At 45.0% G+C, this 20,335-nt stretch overlaps 1 protein-coding gene across 7 annotated transcripts in view; it reads left to right on the forward strand.

The window, feature by feature from the left end:
- SENP5 (SUMO specific peptidase 5) overlaps positions 1-20,335 on the forward strand; it is a 47,608-nt gene that overhangs the window by 18,119 nt on the left and 9,154 nt on the right. For 4 of the 7 annotated variants that reach the window (XM_056498689.1, XM_056498695.1, XM_056498696.1 and 1 more), the window contains 3 exons: positions 271-354; positions 1,737-1,787; positions 1,877-5,223. In XM_056498689.1, the coding sequence (XP_056354664.1) occupies positions 271-354; positions 1,737-1,787; positions 1,877-1,987 (246 nt within the window). In that variant the 3' untranslated portion in view covers positions 1,988-5,223. Of the gene's footprint in view, positions 1-270; positions 355-1,736; positions 1,788-1,876; positions 5,224-20,335 lie in introns of those variants that run through there. The other 3 variants (XM_056498693.1, XM_056498691.1, XM_056498690.1) reach the window with 2 other exon arrangements.

A 20,335-nucleotide genomic window follows, 5' to 3' on the forward strand; every position in this document is an offset into this window, starting at 1 on the left:
GCCACAGCTAGTCTGGTGTGAAGTAGAGCAGTGTACAGTGTGGCTGAGGGGTGTTAGAGCTCCCCTTGATAGACTAATATGAGCCTTGGTGGTAGATGGCACAGTACCCACCAGAGTTCATGTCTTTACCTCTAGATTTGAGCTCAGCTCCTAATGCTCACCTGAAATTTGTCCTCATTGTCAAAAGGATAACCAACCAAGCAGTCAATGTCTCTCTCCAGTTCTTTACTGGGTGAATAATGTTGCTTTTTTTTCCTTTCTTCTTTAAAGAACATTCGAAAGTATTTGCTGACTGAAGCAAAAGAGAAGAATCACCCTGAATTCCTTCAGGGTTGGCAGACTGCTGTGACAAAGGTAAATGACAGCACTTTGAGCCCTGGGGTCTGACTTTGTTTGAGATTTCATGAAGCTGCTTCTAAATTCATATATTTGTACAAGTAGTAAATGGGTTTATGCTGCTCACATAGAGGGTGGTGGGAGAGATGTAGGTAGTTACACATGGGAATTCCAGCAGTGTTGTTCATTCAGCTCCCACCAGGGCTTTAGCACTTTCTGCAAGTGATCAGAGCCTTTGTCTGGGCAATTAAATGTGTGCACAGCAAAACGTGCAGCTGGTGTCCATATTGACACAAGGTCAAGGACTGAATGAGCTGGACACTCAGCTGCCCCCCTTCTCCTGAAAGGGCTGTTCTGAATGGATAGGCTTTGGTGAGGGAGGGAACAGGCTGGTGTTGCTACTGCTGATATTTTATGTTTGCTATGGATAGAGGGCTTTGGTCTCCAGGGCTGTTTGTGGCACATTGCGTTTGATGGCAAGTAAACAAAGTCTGGCAACAATAAAAAGGAATAACTTGTGTGTAGTGTAAATGAGGGAATATGTAATTTGTGTAGCCATCCCATAATGGCTCCAAAGATATAAAACAGGTCATTGCACACTAGACATACTTCCAACAGCTCCCTCCTTGCACAGGTTTATTTTTAGATGCTGATACAATGATGAAATGATTCCTCTGCACTCATGCACAACCTGTGCAGTCAGTTCATCCTCCTGCATTCTGTGAGGCAGAAGATCTGGGAGTTGAGAAAAAACAATTACTTTGCCTTTTCAAGTGCCAGAGACATAATAGCACTGGTGATTGGGACTTTTTAGCTCTGCGTATCAAAATTGAGCATGTTTGAGGAAATAATGAAGGTTGAAAGTTATCATTTGAGACTGGCTTGCTCAGCCCTGTTGCCTAGTGATGAACCATTTGTCATGTTCTCTGAAACCCTTTGGTGTGGCTGGGGGAGGAAAGCCACTGCTGGTAGCATGGATGCTGAGAGTAATCTTCCTCTAGGCCTGTGTGACTTTGCTGATAAAGTTTTGTCCTGTGTAAAGTAGATAATGCTATACAAACATTTATTTAAACTAATTGAGAAGCTGTTCTGTGTAGGTCACTAAAAGAAAATAAACGTGAAAGAAAGACTTATAATTTATTTTCTGTCCTACACTATATATTTTTCTAAATATTAAGTGTTATTCTAACAAGGTGTTGAGTGTCACCTTGCAAAGTTTGGGATGAGAACAAGTAATTACAACTCCAGTTTCTGCTTCTGCAGAACAGGTGGCTCTGAGCATGAGACAACTGATCCTTATGCTGAATCTCCTTTTGGACTTAAAGCAGGAGTTAGAGAGTGAAATGATAAGTAAAAGGATAAGGATCTGACATGTCTCTGGTTGTTTCTTTTCCTTTCAGTGCATTCCACAACAGAAAAATGACAGTGACTGTGGGGTTTTTGTGCTCCAGGTAAGAGTATTCCTTTTTAAAAATCAGTGGCCTGTATTGTTCATGTAGTAAATGTCCTTTTTTCAACCAAGCCTTTTCCTTTTCCCCAGTACTGCAAGTGCCTCGCCTTAGACCAGCCTTTTCAGTTCTCCCAGGAAGATATGCCCCGAGTGAGAAAAAGGATTTACAAGGAGCTGTGTGAACGCCAGCTAATAGACTAATAAAATGCAGCCAACCTAATTTCTCTGGCATTTCTGACAAGTTGCAGCTGGTGTTTGTGTACTTGAATTTCTGAAAATTTCCATGAATTTTGAGCAATTCTCAGCTGAGTGGTGTGGCCACTGTTGTTACCTCAATCTTTTGCAAACTTCTTTAATTGGCAGAACATAACAGAGCTGCCATAGACTATTCCTAATGTCAGTTTGGTTCTCTTATGTTCTTTCCTGTATTTAATATTTATTATTTCAGCATGCATATAGTCAAAGCATGCAACTAAAACCATGAAATGGTAGATTTGGGGCACCTTTGAGGTGTAGCTAGAAATGACAAATACAGGTGAATTTGTCTGGAAAAATAAAGATGCATGATATGTTTTCTGATGCAATAATGCTTTGAATGTATCAAAAAAAGATCAATGCCATAAAAAGAACAGCTAGAACCTATTTGATAGTTCCATTGTCCCTGTTGTGGCTGTGTAATACTGAATACCACATTTTACACGTTTTTAGAGTGGCTAAACTCATCTACAGCTTTAATTTGTGAAGACCCCTTTTTCAAATAGTTCAAGATGCTAATAAAGTTTGTTCTGTTAGGTTTTCTCTGGCTGTCATTATCAGCCTGTCCCTATAGATAAAAAGCAGCCTTTGCACAAATAAAGCTTCAGCACTTGTCTGTATAATAGAAAGTACAGAAGTGTTCAGTCAGTCAGATGGATGGTAAGTTCCTAGATGCTGCAGAAGTTTCCATGATGTGTGTATTAAGGAGAATTATTAAGCTGGCCCTGAAGAGTCACAGCTTAGATAGTAAGATAAACTCCTTGGCTGTAACTGTTTGCATCTCAGATGGCTTTGAGTAATTTCTCAGATCCACAATATGCAGTGAAAATGTACCATTTCTCCCTTCAGCTCTGTCTTCAAAGCTTATTGTCTTTAACCTCCTGTTGGCTTTTGCTTTTGTTCAAATGTAAATTAATTCATTTCTGCTGCATCTGCTGTTTGATTGTCTCCAACATCCGTGGTTTTGTCCGATGGGTCTGGCTGGGAGTCCCAGCACTTGTGGTGGGTGCAGTGCAAACACAGCAAGGTGATGTCATCCTGCTCCAGAGGGATGGGAGCCCTGGAGCCCAGCCCTGAGCTTTGCAGGGTTGTTGTGCTGGGCAAAGGATGAGCGAGAGTGGTGGATCTGCTGGACTTCCACCTTGGTCTGTAAACTGTGATGTGCTTCTTGCTGAAGAGAGCTACCTCTGTTTGAGGAGATTGTTGTCTGGCACGGCTACACCGGCAAATGTCTTTGCTGTGTTTTTCTGCCAGATACAGGAATGAGCCCAGAGGAAAAGTATTTTCATTGCTTAACATCATCTGCTGCACAGCTTCACTTTGTGTCCGTCCATAGCCCTGGCTTCTGATAGAGGAAAACTGCTTTGACTTCCCTGTCTTGCAAATTAATTCAGACTTGAGCTAAGCCAGGTGCAAATCCCTCCTAGATGACGGGAGGGAGAAGGGAGGGAGTGCCAAGCACAGTCAGGCCAGGAAGTGGAAGCACATGCACATTATGCTGTGCTGGAGAAGGAGTTCCTGCAGTATCCTTGCATGTTCCCACTTCCCCTTGTTGGCAGCTGGCAAGGACTGGCTTAATTTAGCAAGATAAGGAAAGCCTTAAGCACTTGATTAGATAATTTAAACGAGGAACTTAATGAATCAGAAAGAACCTAAAACCCAGACAGGCAAGATACATGTGCCCGTTGTATGGTGCAGAGCACCCCACAGCACAGGGTTTATTTGTGTTTCCCTGAGGTGCAGCTGACAGGAAAGCAACACCTCCTTGAGGTGAGTGCTTGTGAGCAGTGGAGGGCGACTTCCATGAAAATTGAAACTTGGGATGTAGTTTCTCCTGTGGGGTAGCACGTATAGGCCAGTGCTGCCATTCTCATCTTCTCTGTGCCCTGGTGTCACATGAATGGTTCCAGTGCTTATGTCGCGGGACAACTGGTCCAGGTCACAACAAACCCAGAGGACAGTTCTTACCTCAGTGTGACTTGCTACTAAGTGTACATCCTGGTATGAAGGAAAACACAGAATTGTGTGGCCAAGAAGAGATGTGGAGGTGGTGCCATTTTGGGTGCATGCAAGTGAGGCTTTATTTTCAAGACTCCTGTCAGAAAGGGAGTGGAACAAAAAGAGAACTGCATGAGCAAATTGCTTTTATTTTCAGAACTTGAGCAATTTGCTGAGGAAGCTTGAAAGATGTCCTTTGAGGGTACCAGCCTGGGAGGCTCAATGCCTCAAAGAAAAACCCTTATTTTTTTGTGCAAGTTGCCTTGTTGAAGGATATTTTTCATTGCTTGGGAATGTGCTGGAACATTGCACTACAGACAGTTGTTTCCTACTGCTTGGTGCCTACTGCTGATTGGTAGGATCCATCTTGCTTTATGTGAGAGATCATGAGGAGTCTTTAATCACCATCCCCTTATCAGCAGCATCAGCCAAAGGATTCCTGTGAACTGTGTGTTGAACATGGGTGCTTTGAAGCAAGTGCATGTGTGTCCCAGATCGTTTGAGGGGAGGGGTCTTGCACTTGAATCTGCTGCCTTGTGAACTGGGGAACAGGGTGGGGAAACATGCATGTTGGAAAGTACTTCTTATGTGCTTTCTTGTCATCTAGAGGTTTCCTGACAAGTGTTCCAGTTGGTTATTGGGCAGCACAGAGGAGTTGCACTTGAGTCTCCAGCTGTGAACACACCAGTGAGGGGCCTCTGAAAAAAAAGAAGGGGAAATTGAAAACAGATCTAATGTAAGCAAAGTATGTTGGTGCAGTGTTGAAATTAATCACAGGCAGTCGGAATCTCAGGCTCTGTAATGGTGTATCCTGTGAAACTGGACTAATTAACTCCTCCTTGAGAATGTCTTTGATGCCTTAAAGGAGATGGACTTCATAATCTGTAGTCATTTTACTAGTTCTTAAAACATTCAGAACTATGTAGAGTGTTTTTATTATGAGAGGCACATTTATGTGGATGTAGTTATGGCTGTTAGCAATTCCATTAATGTGATCTTCAGATTTTCATAAATCACTCTGAACTGGTTTGGCAGATGCTTAAATTTCACGACTTGTTCCAAAGAGATTGTCTCGCTGTGCTGATTTATACAAATAGTCCCAGAACTGGTGAAGCCTCTGCCTCGTGCGTGACAAATTTAAGCTACCTGAGTTGTAATAAACCTTAAACAGAATTGAAAATGAATTATCAGTTTCCATTTCATTTGCTTTAATCTATGGTTTTAAATGACTGTGCCCCGGATACAAATCAATATCAAAAACAGAGTGTGGCCTTGATTCTGCAAGGTGAGCAGAGAGATGCCTATTGCTGAGCAGCTGGTACTTGCAGAATGGAGGCTGGACCTTTGTGCTGTCTAATATGCATTTGTTCTGTTCTTCCCTGGTTCTCCTGAGTGTGAAGGTGATATTTTGAATGTTTCACATGCACTGATCACCGAGCCAGACAGGCTTGCACAGAGCTGCTGGCTCGTGTTGAATCTCCAGCGTAATGCTTAAACTACCTTTACTTTCTCAGAGTTTTGATTGGCGTTATCTACTGTAGCATTTACTCAATTCAACGTGCAAATTTAAACCTTGGAAAATGCTGCAGAGTTAACTCCACTGAGCAACGACTGCGCTGTGGGTGTGCTCTTGCATTGAATGAAGCCCATGTTCCTGTGAAGTAATAAAATTGAGTTTTACCATAAACCCTATTTTCTTTCAGCGGTTTGGTTTCATTTTAATTTTAAAAGCAAGCAATGTGATGTTTGAGGGAATGTTTGTAGCAGCTTGTTTTGGGATGTGTTATTAGGAGAAGCCTCTCCAGTTGATTAGTTCAATAACTCTGAGTTGAGACTAATGATGCTCTCTGTCTCGCAGTGATGTAACTTACTGTGGTTAAGTTCTGACAACATACAAGATTGGAGATGTCACCCATTGCATAAATAAGGGTGGAAATCTTGCATTAGACACTTTCTTCTAAGGTGGCATTTAAAAAACACAAATCTGTCAACAGAACACGTAGGACTTAAATTGCTTTTCTAGATCAAACTACACTAATGCCCTTCTTGTATTGCTTGTGGATTTAGCTGTGTAACTATAGAGTTAAATCTTGTCTTTGTCACATGTTACAAAGCTATACAGCTTGTGAATTTGTGATAATGGTGAGAATGAAGGCTTAGCAAATGTCTCTTTAAGCTATTAATCATGAGACTGGCAACATCATTGTCTTTATTACATTCATAATTTAAAAATCCTATCATGGAGGAGGAAACATGGATGCTTGTTAAATATATTCTTCAGTGGAAAGTACTAAGAAATCAGATCATTAAAGTACAGAATCATAAGAGACACTAAAGCCTTGCCAGGAACAATAATTACTATTTATATGTAATAGGCACTGGGAGGGAAAAAGATGAGTCTGGTTTGCTTATGCCTGAACTTAATGGGTTTTATGAGTAACCAGCTAGAAGGATTTGGGGATTGAATTTCATTTCAGAGTATGTAATATTACAAACTATAGAGCTAAAAACTGCTGTAAAAGGAGTGAAATATCTTGAGAAATCAACTGGTTTGTTTTCTCCTGACACAAGTAAGCAGAACATGTGCAAAGCAGCTCCAGCCCCTGCCTGAAATCCTGATGAGTTCTTAATTCTTGGGTTTAATTTCAGCATTGCTGGTAACTCATCTCCCCTAACCTGGTACTTTGAGCTTTCAGACCTTACCTAAACGCTGAGGTTACCTGGGACTCTTTACAGGCAACTTTAGGAAGTGGTTGAGAGGAGGAGGGATCAAAAATCCATTGGGGAATCTGTTTGCACCACCTTGTGATAAATGTTTTGTGGGAGGAAGGGCAGGGGAGAAACTGAGCTTTAAAAAAGATGTATTTAACTGGATAATGTGGGTCAGGTGAGCTTGATGCAGACAAGGAGCCATCTTGTTTATGGAAGCCTTTGAGGTGGGTGGGAGAGAAATGCAGGGAGGAGATGCCTTCTGCAGGGATCATTGCTCTGCATAAAGGGACACTGTCTTGCTTCAGTCCTGTGCATTTTACATCAACTTAATGCAGGCAGCAACTGCAGCAAAGGAAGAAATTCCCTCTGCAGTGTTCGGCTGAACTTCCCGTTTGTTTAGGGCAGTTGGGGCTTGACAATTTATCCTCAGCATCTCTTGACAGCTCCAGCCCATTGGAGAGCTGGCAGGCAGGCATTGCTGCTCCAGGCAGACATGGGGCTGCTCCAAGGCCTCCCAAATCCTATAGATTCCAGCTCACCTTTCAGGTCTGCCTTCTTTGGGGTTTCAGGTTTGAGGGGGTTGGTGATTTTTATTTTGTTTTTAAAGAAGTCTGAAGTATAGAGAATTTTAGGGTAATTCTTCAGTCTTTTCATTCAGGAAACTTGGCTTAGGAGATCTGCTCTCACTTTTGCATACTGAAATGTTTCTGTTTCACTATTAATGGGCAGAAAAGAATCTTCAGGGCAGAATTTTTGGCAGAGTTTTGGGTTTTGTCCGCTGGTGAATGGCTCGTCAGGTGAATGTTTTTCCTTTAGAACATAAATATAGCTAAAATACTCTTAAGTAATGCAATGCAATGCCTTGAATTAATGGCTGCTTAAGATTCTTATAAGCAATTGGTTGTCCCCAGATGGGATGTCTTAGTCTTCAGAAGGGACTGGTAAGTATTTTGAGGGCATCAGTGCTATTTAGAAAACAGGGAGCATAAAGGTCCAGCTCCCAAATTCACTCTTTGATCGTTTTACCAGAATGAACATTAGAAACAGAGCATTTAAGTCGTGGTGCAGTTCTTAGCAGGGCTGTAGCTCATGGCCTTTCCTGGGGCTGTGGGGGGGGTCCCTGGGTGCAGCCTGAGTCAGATGGATCTTCCCAGGGTACTCTTTGGCCACCAGATGTCACGCAAGGACCACCAGACCAGCGTGTGCTGTGCTCCAGCTCCAGCTCATGGGTTGACCAGGCCATGGCTGTCTCCTGGTTGCGTGTCACTGCCACGTCAGTGGTTGTCTTCTCACACGTTCCTCAGCAACGTCTGCACTGCACTTGCAGAAAGAATGTGTGTGTTAAACCAACCCCCTCACCACCACCTTCCACCCACCATCAAATCCACTGAAAATCCCTCTGTATCAAACATGTAAGTGTTTGGCTCCAGTGTGATTACTCCAGAGTCCCATCAATTTTACAAATTGGCCGAAACATTTTTTGGTAGAGAAGCCTTGCATACCAGAGGTCTTTACTCTGATCAAACTGCTGCCCTACCATAGATCATGACTGTTATTTTTATAACTCTGTATTACCGTGGCAAATGCTGGGAGCGGGGAGAAACCACATCAGTAGCAACTTCTGTCTGATTTGTGGTCATATGCTTATAACTTGACATGGTCTTGCAAATAACTAAACAAAACCAGGAATTCGTTTAGGGGGAGGAAAAAACCCCTACCCAAAATTCCAAAAAATGGCTGCATCAAATATCTTGTGTGAAGCGTCTGAATTGCTCACAATGTGGATCTTTTAAAGGAAAATGGTTCAGAACAGGAGTTGCCCTCTGTTAGTGAGTTGGGGCTGTGCTGTGGCTGTCAACCACTGCCAAACACTGGCAGCCTCTGGGCCATGCGTTTTCTTGAATTTTTATTTAATTGCTGGTGTCTGCTCAGGCTTTATCCTAAATTTAGTAACATTCAGTGCTCACTTTTCTCTGCAATACCTTTATAAATTCCCATATAATCTGATGTGTAATTTTAAAGCCATCTGTCATTTTTGAGCTGTATATTTTCCAGCTTTAAAAGGTCTTGTTGAAGGAAAATTTAAATTCATGGCCTACTGAAAATGCATTTTTCTTTAAATTATTCATTGATAAAATGTCTTTGAACTTGTGTTTGTGTAGCTGGTGGGTCAGGGGCACATGTTGGGATTCCTGGATGGTCCTTGCACAGATGCCCTATCCAGTGCACTGCTCACCCCACAGCAGCAGTGGGACTTGCTGCTTCGACACCTCACCCAGGACCAGCCTTCTGAGAGTGTCCCCTGTCTGTCACACGCCGTCCTGTTCACTAGGTGGCATTGCTTCCCAGTCTAAAAGCTTCTAAATACTTCATTAATTATGCTAATCCCCGTGGCGGATGGAAAGTGAACTGCACTGCCATGGCTTCACTCTTGTGTCCTTTTTATTCTGCTTTGCTGATGGGATTTCTTGGGTTGAGTGACCTCAGCATCCTCATCCAGGTTGAAGTTTTGAGTCCAGGAAGGCTTTGGCTTGGAAAACTTGAGCAAGCCTGTTGGGAACACTCTGAAGGTACTGCCCTGTTGGTAGCCAGCTCTGTGGTGCCAAGTCCACCAAAGTCATCATTCTCCTCAAGTTATTGACCTGGATTATCACTTTTAATAGAAAATGTCAATGTACTTCCTGGAGGAGGGATGGTGAAGCCTTGCCTGTCCTAGAGTGTGATTAAAGTGTGCTGATGTGGGAATCTTTTCTGACATCAGACCAACCATGGGGGCAGCAGGGGAGCAAGGTACTCTGGAGGATAGTGAACTGCTACTCATCACTTGGCTGTTTTGAGCGAGATTTGTTCATCTCTTTTCCATGTAGCCCTGTTATTTTATTTTATTTTCTTACATCTTTCTCCTTTTCTTACCCCAAGTCTTAATTAAGGGCTGAAACACAGTAGATTTAAGAATCCTATCTGTTGCCAGTGGGAATTAATCACAGCCTTTTGTAGGCTTTAAAATGAGATGAATTCTGCTTTTACAGACTCGTTTTAGTAGCAGAAGTACTTGGCTTGTCCGTGGGACACATCAGGAAGGCAAGGTGGCAAAGTGTCTGTGAGGTTCAGCTCTCACCTCCGTAGGTGTCAGGTGCTGGGTGTGTGAAATGAGGCTGAGAATGACCAAACCCCCTGGAGGCAACTGATGGAGCTGAGAGCAGCGTGCTGCCCCTCGAGGGAGGGGGGTCCTGCCACTTCCCACTGAATTCCAACAGTGCTTCCCAGACTGCAAAACTGACACCCCTTTCCCTTTGCAAAGCCTGGAGGTGCCACATGCGAGTTCAGAGCTGCAGAATCAGCTCCATCCTGAGCCGGGCTGGGCTCAGGAACATCCCTGCTTTGCTCTCATGAAAGGACAAGACAAAGTAGTTTTTGAACAAGACTTTTAATGAACAAGCAAGATAAAAATAAATGTAAATTGAAGATCCTGTTTCTCATGTGTATTTTATTAAAGACTACAGAGTTGTTCATTCTTGCTGTGTAGTATAATTGCTAAAACATGATTTGTAACCAAATATAGCTGCTTGCATTAAAAACGGCACTACTTCTTACTAGGGAGGATGATATGGTAAAGGAATTCTCATTTAAACAATTACATAGTTCAATTTTTGTATTCAAAACCTCAGCTTTTTCACTTTTTTAAAAGTGAACATAACCTTGAGATGGTTTTTAGCTTGAATTTTGTTGGCCTGCACTTGGATGAAGAATGGTATGCAATTAAAATAAACAATATACTTTTAAAATGGTTATATACAGAAATTAAACTTGTCAAACCATGTTTTGCATTTTGCAGTGATTGAGTACAAGATAATGAATGTGACAGATTCTGGTCACAACAGGACAATGCCTTTCATCGTCCAGGGCCTCTGCAGCCATGGAAAGCATTTCCAGAAGCCTTTTACAAGAGAGCAAGGGCTTACATTTACTGATTTAGTACCTACAGCATTTTGAAATAGTTTGTGTGGTTTTTTTGCTCTGAAATTCTAGAATTTCTAACTCTCAGCCTTCCATTGTGAGTTCAGATTTGCCAGGTGAGCAAGGATGGGAAGATTGATTCCCTGTTTTCCCAGTTCCATCTGAGCTGGGCTGGGTGAAGATCACCTTGCCCTACACTTGGTAGCTGGACTGGAAACTGGTGGCATGAGGAGATGAGCTTCCTGTGTGACAAAATGTGCAGGTATTTACACTGTAGTAAATAAATCCATCCTTTATACCAGTCTAAAGATTGACGTGGTGCTCTAGTGTGGGACCCAATGCCCTTAGGTAACCAAAGGGTTCCCTGTCTTCTGCAGCAGGGATGCTCCTTTCTGAGTTTGTAACCTGCTAAAACTCCCACATCCATCACCTGAAGTTGGCCTTTCTAAAACACCTGGTGTGAGAGCAGACAGTCAAGGCTGGAGTCCTGAAGCCTTCTCATTTCTCTCTTGCCCTCAAAAGGTTTAAATATTTGCTGGCTCAAGCTCAGTGTTGACTGGAAAGAGGATGTGTTTTGGCAGTCCTGGTGTGCAGGAAAATGCCTTTTCAAACATGCTCTCTGCTGTTTCCCAGGCTATTCAAAAGCCAGTTGTATATCCACACCTTTCATTCCTAAGTACCCCTCTTGTGACAGTCAGATACAAACTATTTCAGAGATGTCTTTAAAAATCAATAGTCCTGGAAAAAAAACAGCTTCCCTGTGATTTGAGATGAAGTCTCCAAGAGCCTGTGGATGTCTCTGGGGAGGATCATCAAAAACATCCTCAGCCCCACTCCCATCACAGTTTTCATCTGGAGGAAAAGAACAATTACATTTCATTTGAAATGCTCTTAGGAGATGATAACTTTTTTTAGAATTAGAATTAAAATCAGAATTTTTTTAGACTTGCTGGGAGGTTTTGGAGATTCTCAACCTTATCTAAACAAAAAACATTGATTTTTGGTTAGATGTCTCCAAAGCCACACTTCTGAAAGCTCATTCAACAGAATGCTTAAAGGTTTTATTTCTATCCCAAAGGTGAAAGAAAACAACTTCAAAATGTCAGAAATGCTGTTACCTGATGAGCTCTGTTTTTTGTAAGGTCAAGAAAAAATGATGGATACAGTAACAAGTGTTTCTACTGTTACCTTTTAAAATATATATGTGATGCTCAAGTTCATAAGTGAAGTGTGTGCCTTTCAGAAGCTAAAAAATAGCAGTGTAAAGCTAAAGTCCTTGGTCTGTCCCTCCTTGTTTCTCCTGAAATCGATTTTTGTTTTAAGTTCTTCTGGTGTAAATAATTTTAATGAAAAGGAGAAAATTGCTAGGTGGAGTTTATCATCTGGAATATATAGGCTTAGATGGTTTCTTGAAATACAGAAGACAGGTGAGGAGAGCTCTGAATGCCCTAGAGAAATAGTGCCCAACCCTTTAAAAAGAAAATAATAATTTAAAAAAAATTTTTTTTAAAAAAAATTAAAAAATTTAAAAGCAAAGTAGACTGACCTGGTGCCATTCTGTGTGAATGAAAGGGTTGGGGTGTGGGTGCAGCCCTGGCACAGCCAGGGTGTACCTGGGTGTGTGATGGAGCTGCTCCTGTGCCTTGGACACATTGCAGGGCCAGGCCCCTTTCTCACAGCCCTTGCAGCATTACATCTGTAATCCCAAGAGATGGGGAAACACGTGTTCATAGGTGGCAGGGGGGAAAAGGGCAATCTGAGCAAGGTCATGATCTATCCCACAATGGATCCATGTGATCCATGATCACACTTGCTCTGTGCTCCTCATTTCTTCCCTTATCCAGCTCTGATAAACACATGCCAGTTTGAAGGAAAAGGAAAAAGGAGAGGAAACACTTGAGGTAGGAAGGGACCACCAGGGTCCCAGCCCATCTGCTTCCCAGGAGAGGGTTGCATGGAGGAACATCTGAGTCTGCAGAGATTTGTGCTCTCAAAACCTCCTTGGGCCTTTGGTCTGTACTGCTGGGAGGTCCTCTGAGGCAGTGGTTCAAAATTCAGCTTATGTCTCCTGCCCCACTCCCCCACACCTTTATCAGGTCCCACAGAGCATCCTCACCCTCCTGTGCCCATCAGGATGTCCCAGCTCCCACCCTGCTCATTCCCCCAGACACCTGAATTCCCCAGCCCTGATCCTGTCCCTGGCCACTCCGAGTGGTTTTGTCACCGGGCTGTGCTGATGAGCCTCTTCCTGTCCTGCCTGTGCCTCTGCCATCAGCAGTGACCGTCCCCAGGGCATCACAGCAGGGAGCAGGAACCTCTTTGCTGACAGCAGCGGGCGTTCGAGGGGGTCTGTAATGCTCTGCAGACAATTTTCTCTCTGTTATTGTTTTAAACTCCATGTTAGCCATTCCTGCTTCCCAGGTTTCCGCGTGTTTCAAATTATTTTCCCCAGAGGCATTGACAGCATTTTTCCAAATTGAATCTCATTTATTTTCTACCCAGGTTTCCAATCTCTCTGGGGCCCTTTGTATTATTTCTCAGTCCACACTGCCATGTACAATATATCCTAATTTAGTATCATCTGTGAATTATATTACCATGCCCTTTAGTTCTTCTTCTATTTAATGAAGATATTTCCAAGAAAAAAAAAATCTAAACTACATTTTATTAAAATAAGAAGGTAGAGTCTTAAAAACTCCTTTGTGGATTTCTAATAGAATTCTAAATCTTTTTCAAAGGAATCTTCAGCGTTTTTAAGAGAAATTAAAATCTTTCAAATACCAAAGTTTGTAGGTGTAAAAATTAATCAGTTTTTCAATTAGCTGAGACCTCTGTACCTGTGTAGCAAGCTCTGCATAGTGCACTTTCCCTGACATAGACACCATCTATGTACTTGCAGCAGATTTTTTTTTAAACCAGCACCAAACATATGTTTCAATTCCTCAATAAATTTGTTCCCTTTCCCTTCCTGACCTTTTCAGGTTTGCTCTATGTGGCTGTTCTAGCAAACATGTACACTGTCAGGAATGGTGCTGAAGCAGCATATTTTAATGCAAACTATGCAGGCTTATTCATAGGAAGTGATTTTTAAATTCAGAATCATGAATATTTGCACTGTAAGGTTGATTCTGTTGTATCTTTTTATTTATAAGCAAAGAAGTGCTGCCTGTTGGTGCCTGGCTGGGAGAGCACCACGCCTCTGTTGTGGGGAATGCACTGAGCTATGGGAGCTGCATGTCCTATCAACACAGCTCAGATTTCCAGCCCTGGATAGGGAAACAGCGCTGGCAGCAGATAGTTTGCTGGAGATTCATATCCTAAAATATTTGCTGCATTATTTCTAGCAATGAGCAATTTCATGAAGACTATGATCTGCTTGTAAAGAGAAATAAGGTGTAAATTGGATTAATAAATTGTTCTCTGCAAATGGTTTGCTGGCTCCAGAGGGCTTTTCTCTTTGAGAAGTGCTGAGGTCTTCAGTCCTCTGTGGGTTGGGGGTTTGATCCTGCATGCAAACCACTGCTGGGGGAGCTTTCTGAAACACCTCAAGCTTTGGTGTGTTCTGGCTGCACTGACCCATCCCACTCCTGCTCTCCAGAGACTTTCCCCCTCGGCTGGAGATCACCATGCTGAGCAGGGCTACGGATGCTGCTGGAAAGATTCGTGCTCTGTTTTATCCTGGAGAAGGTGTGGGCTATTTGGGGTGGGTAATGCTGTGTCTCCCCTGCCCTAGGGAGTGAGGAGGGCTGGTATTGGAGTTTGACATCTGCAGTGTCAGTGCACAGGCTGAGCTGCCTGCGTGTCTCTGTCCCCTTTGGGTTGCTGTTGTTTGTTTTAGTGTTAAAAAAAAAAAAAAAGAGCCTTTTTCTCTGCAGGTGTAGGGACTTCCCCAGGGATGAGGAATCCCCTCTCTCCGGGGCTGTGGCACCGACATTCCTGCCACACCGAGGGGGATGCTCCGGGTGGAGCCGCCGGCTCGCTGCCACGCAGCAGCTGTAGGAAATTAGAGGAGCCTTGGGGCTATTCTGGGAAACACTGAGGGAGATTCCCGAGGTTTCCAGAGCAGAAAACTGGCTCAGAACTGCCTGCCTCCATGCCAGGCAGGGATGATGTAGAGCTGGGCACGGAGCCCTGCAGAGAAGGATGTTTGATTGACAGATCAATGGGATCCTGCAGGAGTGATGCAGAGTCAGGAACCACCAAGAGGGTGCTGGAGGGCCTGGTCCTGTGCTTGGGGGCTCACTAGGCTCCAGCTGAGATCCACATGCCTTGTATGGCACAGCAGGCTGGCTCAGCACAGCTGGCATGCCCCTGACATGGCACTGTGTGTATGGCTGATACAGGACAGGGGTGTAGGATGTCACGTGCCTGTCCCCTGGGTCAGAGAGATGCTTGTTGCATTGCCTTGAGGGGTTCAAAGGCAGTAAAAGTAAAATCTTGCCCTGTTCACCATCCCTTTGTGGAAATTTCAGCCCTCAGGAATTTTTCATCTCTGATTCTGACTCTTGCCTGTGGAGAGGTGCCCAGCTTTAGAAAATACTGCTCACCTTATGGACAGGGGCATGGTGCCCTCTGATTTCACTTGAACAGATGAGAGCACAACTGCTCATCCCTCCTGCCAATCCTGTGAAGCAAAAACCCGACAAAAGAGGGACTGAAAGCCACACGTGCAGTGCTGGTGTTTGTACTGTGTCTTCCACATGAGCACATATGGGTGTGGAAAACACTGGGTCCAGACACCTCCTTGGTAACTTCAGTCTGGTGAAGCATTGCTTCCTTAGCTCTACATGAAAGCCACCTTTTGTTTCCAAAGCCACCTTTCCTTTAAGTCCTGGTGATGGTAGGAAGCTCCAGCTCGGTGGGCAGCGTTGTGTTACTCAATCAAGTGTTTAGAGAGTGTCATGTCCTTGGGGACAGCGGTGCCTTTATCCCAGGGGACACACCCAGGCCTGTGCACCCCCTGTGCCATAGGCCAAATACCAAACTCTCTGACTGAGCACCCCTCCTCCCCTTTATCAATAATTTTAATCGTTTTAATAATGTCCCCTCGCACGGATAGGATTACGATTAGAAAATGTCAGAGCCTTGTTATCATCTAATTAGAGTCACATTTCAGCAGAACAGAAAGGAAAATCTTCAAGCGCTGCGTTGTGCAGTGAAATGGGAAGAAAGTGCTGATTTAAACCAGCTGTGGGCCGGGCCCGCTGCAGCCCTGGCTGGGATCAGGGCATGGTGCAGGACATGGCAGCGGGCCTGGGCAGAGCCCTCTGTGCAATCAGTGCAAACTGCTCCCAGATCGCTTTCGCTAAGCGAAAAACTCCGGCGCAGTCCAGTAAAAACAATCAGGCTGTCAAGTTTGCCGGCTAACAGCTGAGGGGGTCAGAGCAGCAACACAACACAAACCAAAATAAACACCACCTCACTCTGCCAAAAAGCCTTTATCACTCTTCTGGGAGAGAGGGAGGCACTTTCAGATGGCTTTAACTTTTCCCTTTTTTTGGTTGTTTGTTTTTGTATGCTTAAATGTGAGCTGAGAGTTAGGATCTCTTTCCGCCCTTCCCCTAATGCCATTATGGCAGGCCGAGGTACTCTTAGGAGAGCCTCTTTGTTTGCCTTTTGCAGGAGGAGTTTGGAAAGGCAGAGGGGAGAGTGGGTGTGCTTAACCCCTTGGAAGCTGCCTGGGGCTTTGGCTTAGCTCATCCTTGGGCCGTTGTAGTGTCCCGTTTGGGAAGGAGGTTGCATGGCTGCAGTGAGGGACAGGGCTCTGCCATGATGCTGGAGCATCCACGTCTGTGTGGGATTTGCAGTGGCGCCGTGGCTGGTGGAGGGGAGTCTCAGCTCCTCCCTGACCTGAGGGCTGCAGCAATGCACGAGTGATGCTGTGCAATGTGAGGGCACAAATAGGTGTTCACAAGTGCCATGGCTGCAGGCAGAGTGATGCATGCCCTGGCTCCTCAGACCCTCCATGCAGAGCCCCTTTAGCTGCCCAGGGAGCTCATGTCTGGTAGCTGAGCAGGGGAGCCAGCAGGGAGCTGTAAAACCCCAAACCTTCTGCAGCTGCTGGGGATTGTGGTCCTGCTGTCATCCCAGTGGGACCAGCAGAACTGGCCAGATCACAGGGTGGGGGGAGAAAAATGGAGCATTTCTGTCAAAAGAAATGCCTGCTTTTGCTTCAACCAACTCTGGAGGGATAGAACCATAGATTCATAGAATTTAGGCTGGAAAATACCTCAGAGTTCATCAAGCCAAACCAAACCCAAGGGATGCACCCCTTGCAGCCACATTAGAGTGCTCTGCTCTGGGGGAAGCAGCTGCTTGTTTCCCCCATGGGGAACATTAGCAACATGAATGCCTCCAAGGGTCTGGGCTTAACCACCCTCCTTAGGGCCAAAACATCATCTCCCTGCAGAAGGAGCAGGAGGACCCTGGCACCTGCTGTTGTGGTGCTTGCCTGAGGCTGGCCCACCTTACACCAGTGTTGGTGCTGGGAACACCTGCTGTGCAGAGGGGGCTGGACCCAGCACTGACCAGCCCCACATCATAAATAACCACAGTAAAAATAGCTGTCACTTAAATAGCACTTTACATCCTCAGGATGCTGTAAAACCCCAACTGCTTAATCACAAACTGCTCTCTTGATGTTTAGAGTGAGCTGATATTTTTGGTCTCGGAGGAGAATGTATTTTCTGGAGCCAAGAGCTACAGTGGGCTGTGTCAGCAGCTCTGCCAGGATCAGGACAGGGCCACAGCAGAGGCAATTAAAGCTCAGGTGTTACACCAGCACATTGGAGTGACCCAGCCCCTGGCAGGGACTGGTTCTGAGCCAGCACCCAGCACTGAGCCCTGCCTCCCCCTGCCCCTGCTCTGCAGCCGCCTACAAAACTCCTGACATTTTGGGATTTGCTATATTTAAACGGGCAGACAGTTTAGCCCTGGCCAGGAACCCATCCCTGACAGTGATGGCTATTGAGAGTGGCACTGGGCTGCCCCCGCTGTGCCTGGGGCCAGCAGTGCCATTTCTGCCAGGCAGAGCTCCCCCTTCCCAATTAGGGGTGCTGCTAATTTTAAACGAGCTGCTGCCACCAAGTAGGAGCACTTAAAATATCATCCAGCCAAAGTGCCTGTGGTGAGAGCCGAGGGTTGAGTGTGAAGTGGAATTTCTGCTCCCTGATATTTCAGGGCAGGGAGAGCTGTACCCCTCTGCCTGCTGGAATGGGGAGGTTTGGGAGAGGAGGATTTTCTATGGATCGATGTTTTCCCGAACTTGGGGAGGGAGAGGGAGGTTCTTAATCAAAGTGAAAAACAGCTCTGATTTCATTTTAAAACTTGTGAAAACATTTAATTTGACCTGATGTAAAGTGTTGCATTTCATTTTGCATTTTAATTAATTTTGTGATCTTCTAATTAGACTAATTTCAAAGAAAAAAAAGTGTTTCCCTGAAAACTGGAAGTCGGAAGATTTTGAAGATCATTTCTGCCTCTGAAATGCTGTTTAAAAGTGTCAGAGACTCTTTCTAGAAACCCAGGTTAATTCCTGTCTTTAAAGAGTTTATGAATGTCGTGGGAGTTAAACCTAAAGAGTGCTTTAAAAAGGACCCTTGTTGCTCAGAAAGTAAGCACTGCTGCCTGTGATCCTGGGATGAAAGGGGAGAGGGTCTCTTCTCAGACCTTTCCTGGTCCTGAAAAAATTCAGGGCACTTGTGGGTATAGGGGGAGCTGGAGCTCATCACTGGCCAAGGGCCTCATGACTTTAGGAAACCCCAGCAATGGCAAAATCTCACACTGCCCAAGTCACTGCTCGTAAAGGAACACAGCAAAGGACTGGGATGGAGCCTCTTGGGATATTTCCCACTGAAGAGGCTTTTGTTCCCCCATGTTGTTTAGCTGCTGCAGTGGGCAGTTTGAGGATGAGTCCACCTGAGAGCCTTTGGCTCAGTAGCCAGAGGGCTGAGCCTTCATGAGCTCCAGCTTCAAGCCCTGCTGGCACTGTGAGTATCTGAGCAAGGTCATCTGACATTGCTCAGATCTTAGTTTTGATTTAATGCATCGCTTTTTTCAGTCAATTAGCAAAACAGAATCACGGATTTTAAAACAGATACATGTTTGCAAAGTATTGTGGTCAGTAAATCCCACTCTGAGGTCCCATGGGTTTCCTGGAGCACACGTAAGCTCGATGCATTCCTATGTGTAGGGGGAAAAAAAATCTCTTTAGAGAAAGTGTTAGCAATGTCAATGATGGCTGTAGCAGCAGCATGGGCTCAGGGGACAGATGCTCAGCTGCTGCTCTGCCTCTGGTCCTCATCACACCAGAGTTACCAGTACCTGTATGAAGGAGACCTTCAGACCACACTGAGCCTTAAATGAGGAACTTGCTTGTCTGCTGACCATCAGCAGGGCTTGGGCACAGCAGAGCTTCTCCAAGAGTTCTCTGCCCTGTTGGGCTAAGTATGTGTCACCCTGGAATATTGTTCCCTGCTCAGTGCTCCGCCAAGGCAGCTCCAGCCCCCTGCAGGTGCTCCTGAGCTTGTGGTGGGTCTCATCTCCTCAGGCTCCAGGGACCAGTGGCATCAGGCTCATGTAGATGCAGCCAGGAACAGCCTCCAACTCAGCCATAGCTCCCATGTAAAAACCTGCTGCTGTGGGACAAAGGTGCCATCCTAGGCAGGACCCCTGGTTGATGCTGATCCTGTGAAATGAAGGGAAGCTTTAGGAAACTAAAAATCTATTGGGAATTTAGCAACACCTGAGCCCCACTGGAGGTTATCACAGGGCTATTCCTTTTTCTAGAGCCCTGTTGGTGTTTCACATCTCTTAACCTCAGTTTATAAATGGATGGTATCCATCCAACTTTGTCCATTTGGGAAGCAGACAATGGAGGAGCTGCCTACTGTTGTACATCGCTTTTGAACATGATATTGGAAGGGCAGCAGGTACCAGATACCTCAACTGCATTTTGGAAAGTGTCAGGGCTGCATTAGCAGGAGGTAATTTTATGCAGCACAACAGGGGCAGTCGAATAAACTCTGACCCTGGGTGGGCACAGAGCAGGGCTTTACTGAGCGTGTGTGCCCTTGGATTGACTCAGCTGGTGGGAATGTGTTTCCCTGCACCACTGACCTGCTCCGAGCCACCCCCAGAGTCTTTTCTCCATGTTGGTATTCCTGGGTGTATTTTCTTGCTTGGTGTTTAGAAGTCAGCACTCTGAGGCTGCAGAACAAAACACTTTCCTGGAGATGGCATTTGCATTTGAAAGGCACGATGGCTGTTCCAGGGACTTCACTAAGTTCTTCTGTTCAGTCTCCTGGCTCCATTCTCACAGTGCTTAATTTGGGGCTCCGTGCTCTGATCCCAGCGACCTGCATCTGGCTCGAAGCCAGCCTTAATTGCCCTGTCTCAGGGTGGCTGGGAGAGCCATCCAGCTCCAGCACAAATTACAGTGCTCTGAGGACAGCTGCAATTTCTGTCCTGCTGCCCCCAGTTCCTGGGAACTCTCCTGGCAATCTGCAAATGATGTGACTCATGTTCAAAGAAGCCAGATCCACTCCAGCCTAGCATGATATTTTGATTAGTAAGAGGCTGGCATAAGAGCTGAGAGGTTCCTGTGTGTGTGACAGGCTGTGAGCATTA

This window comes from Oenanthe melanoleuca, chromosome 9, assembly GCF_029582105.1.
Source record: "Oenanthe melanoleuca isolate GR-GAL-2019-014 chromosome 9, OMel1.0, whole genome shotgun sequence".
Lineage (NCBI taxonomy): Eukaryota > Metazoa > Chordata > Aves > Passeriformes > Muscicapidae > Oenanthe > Oenanthe melanoleuca.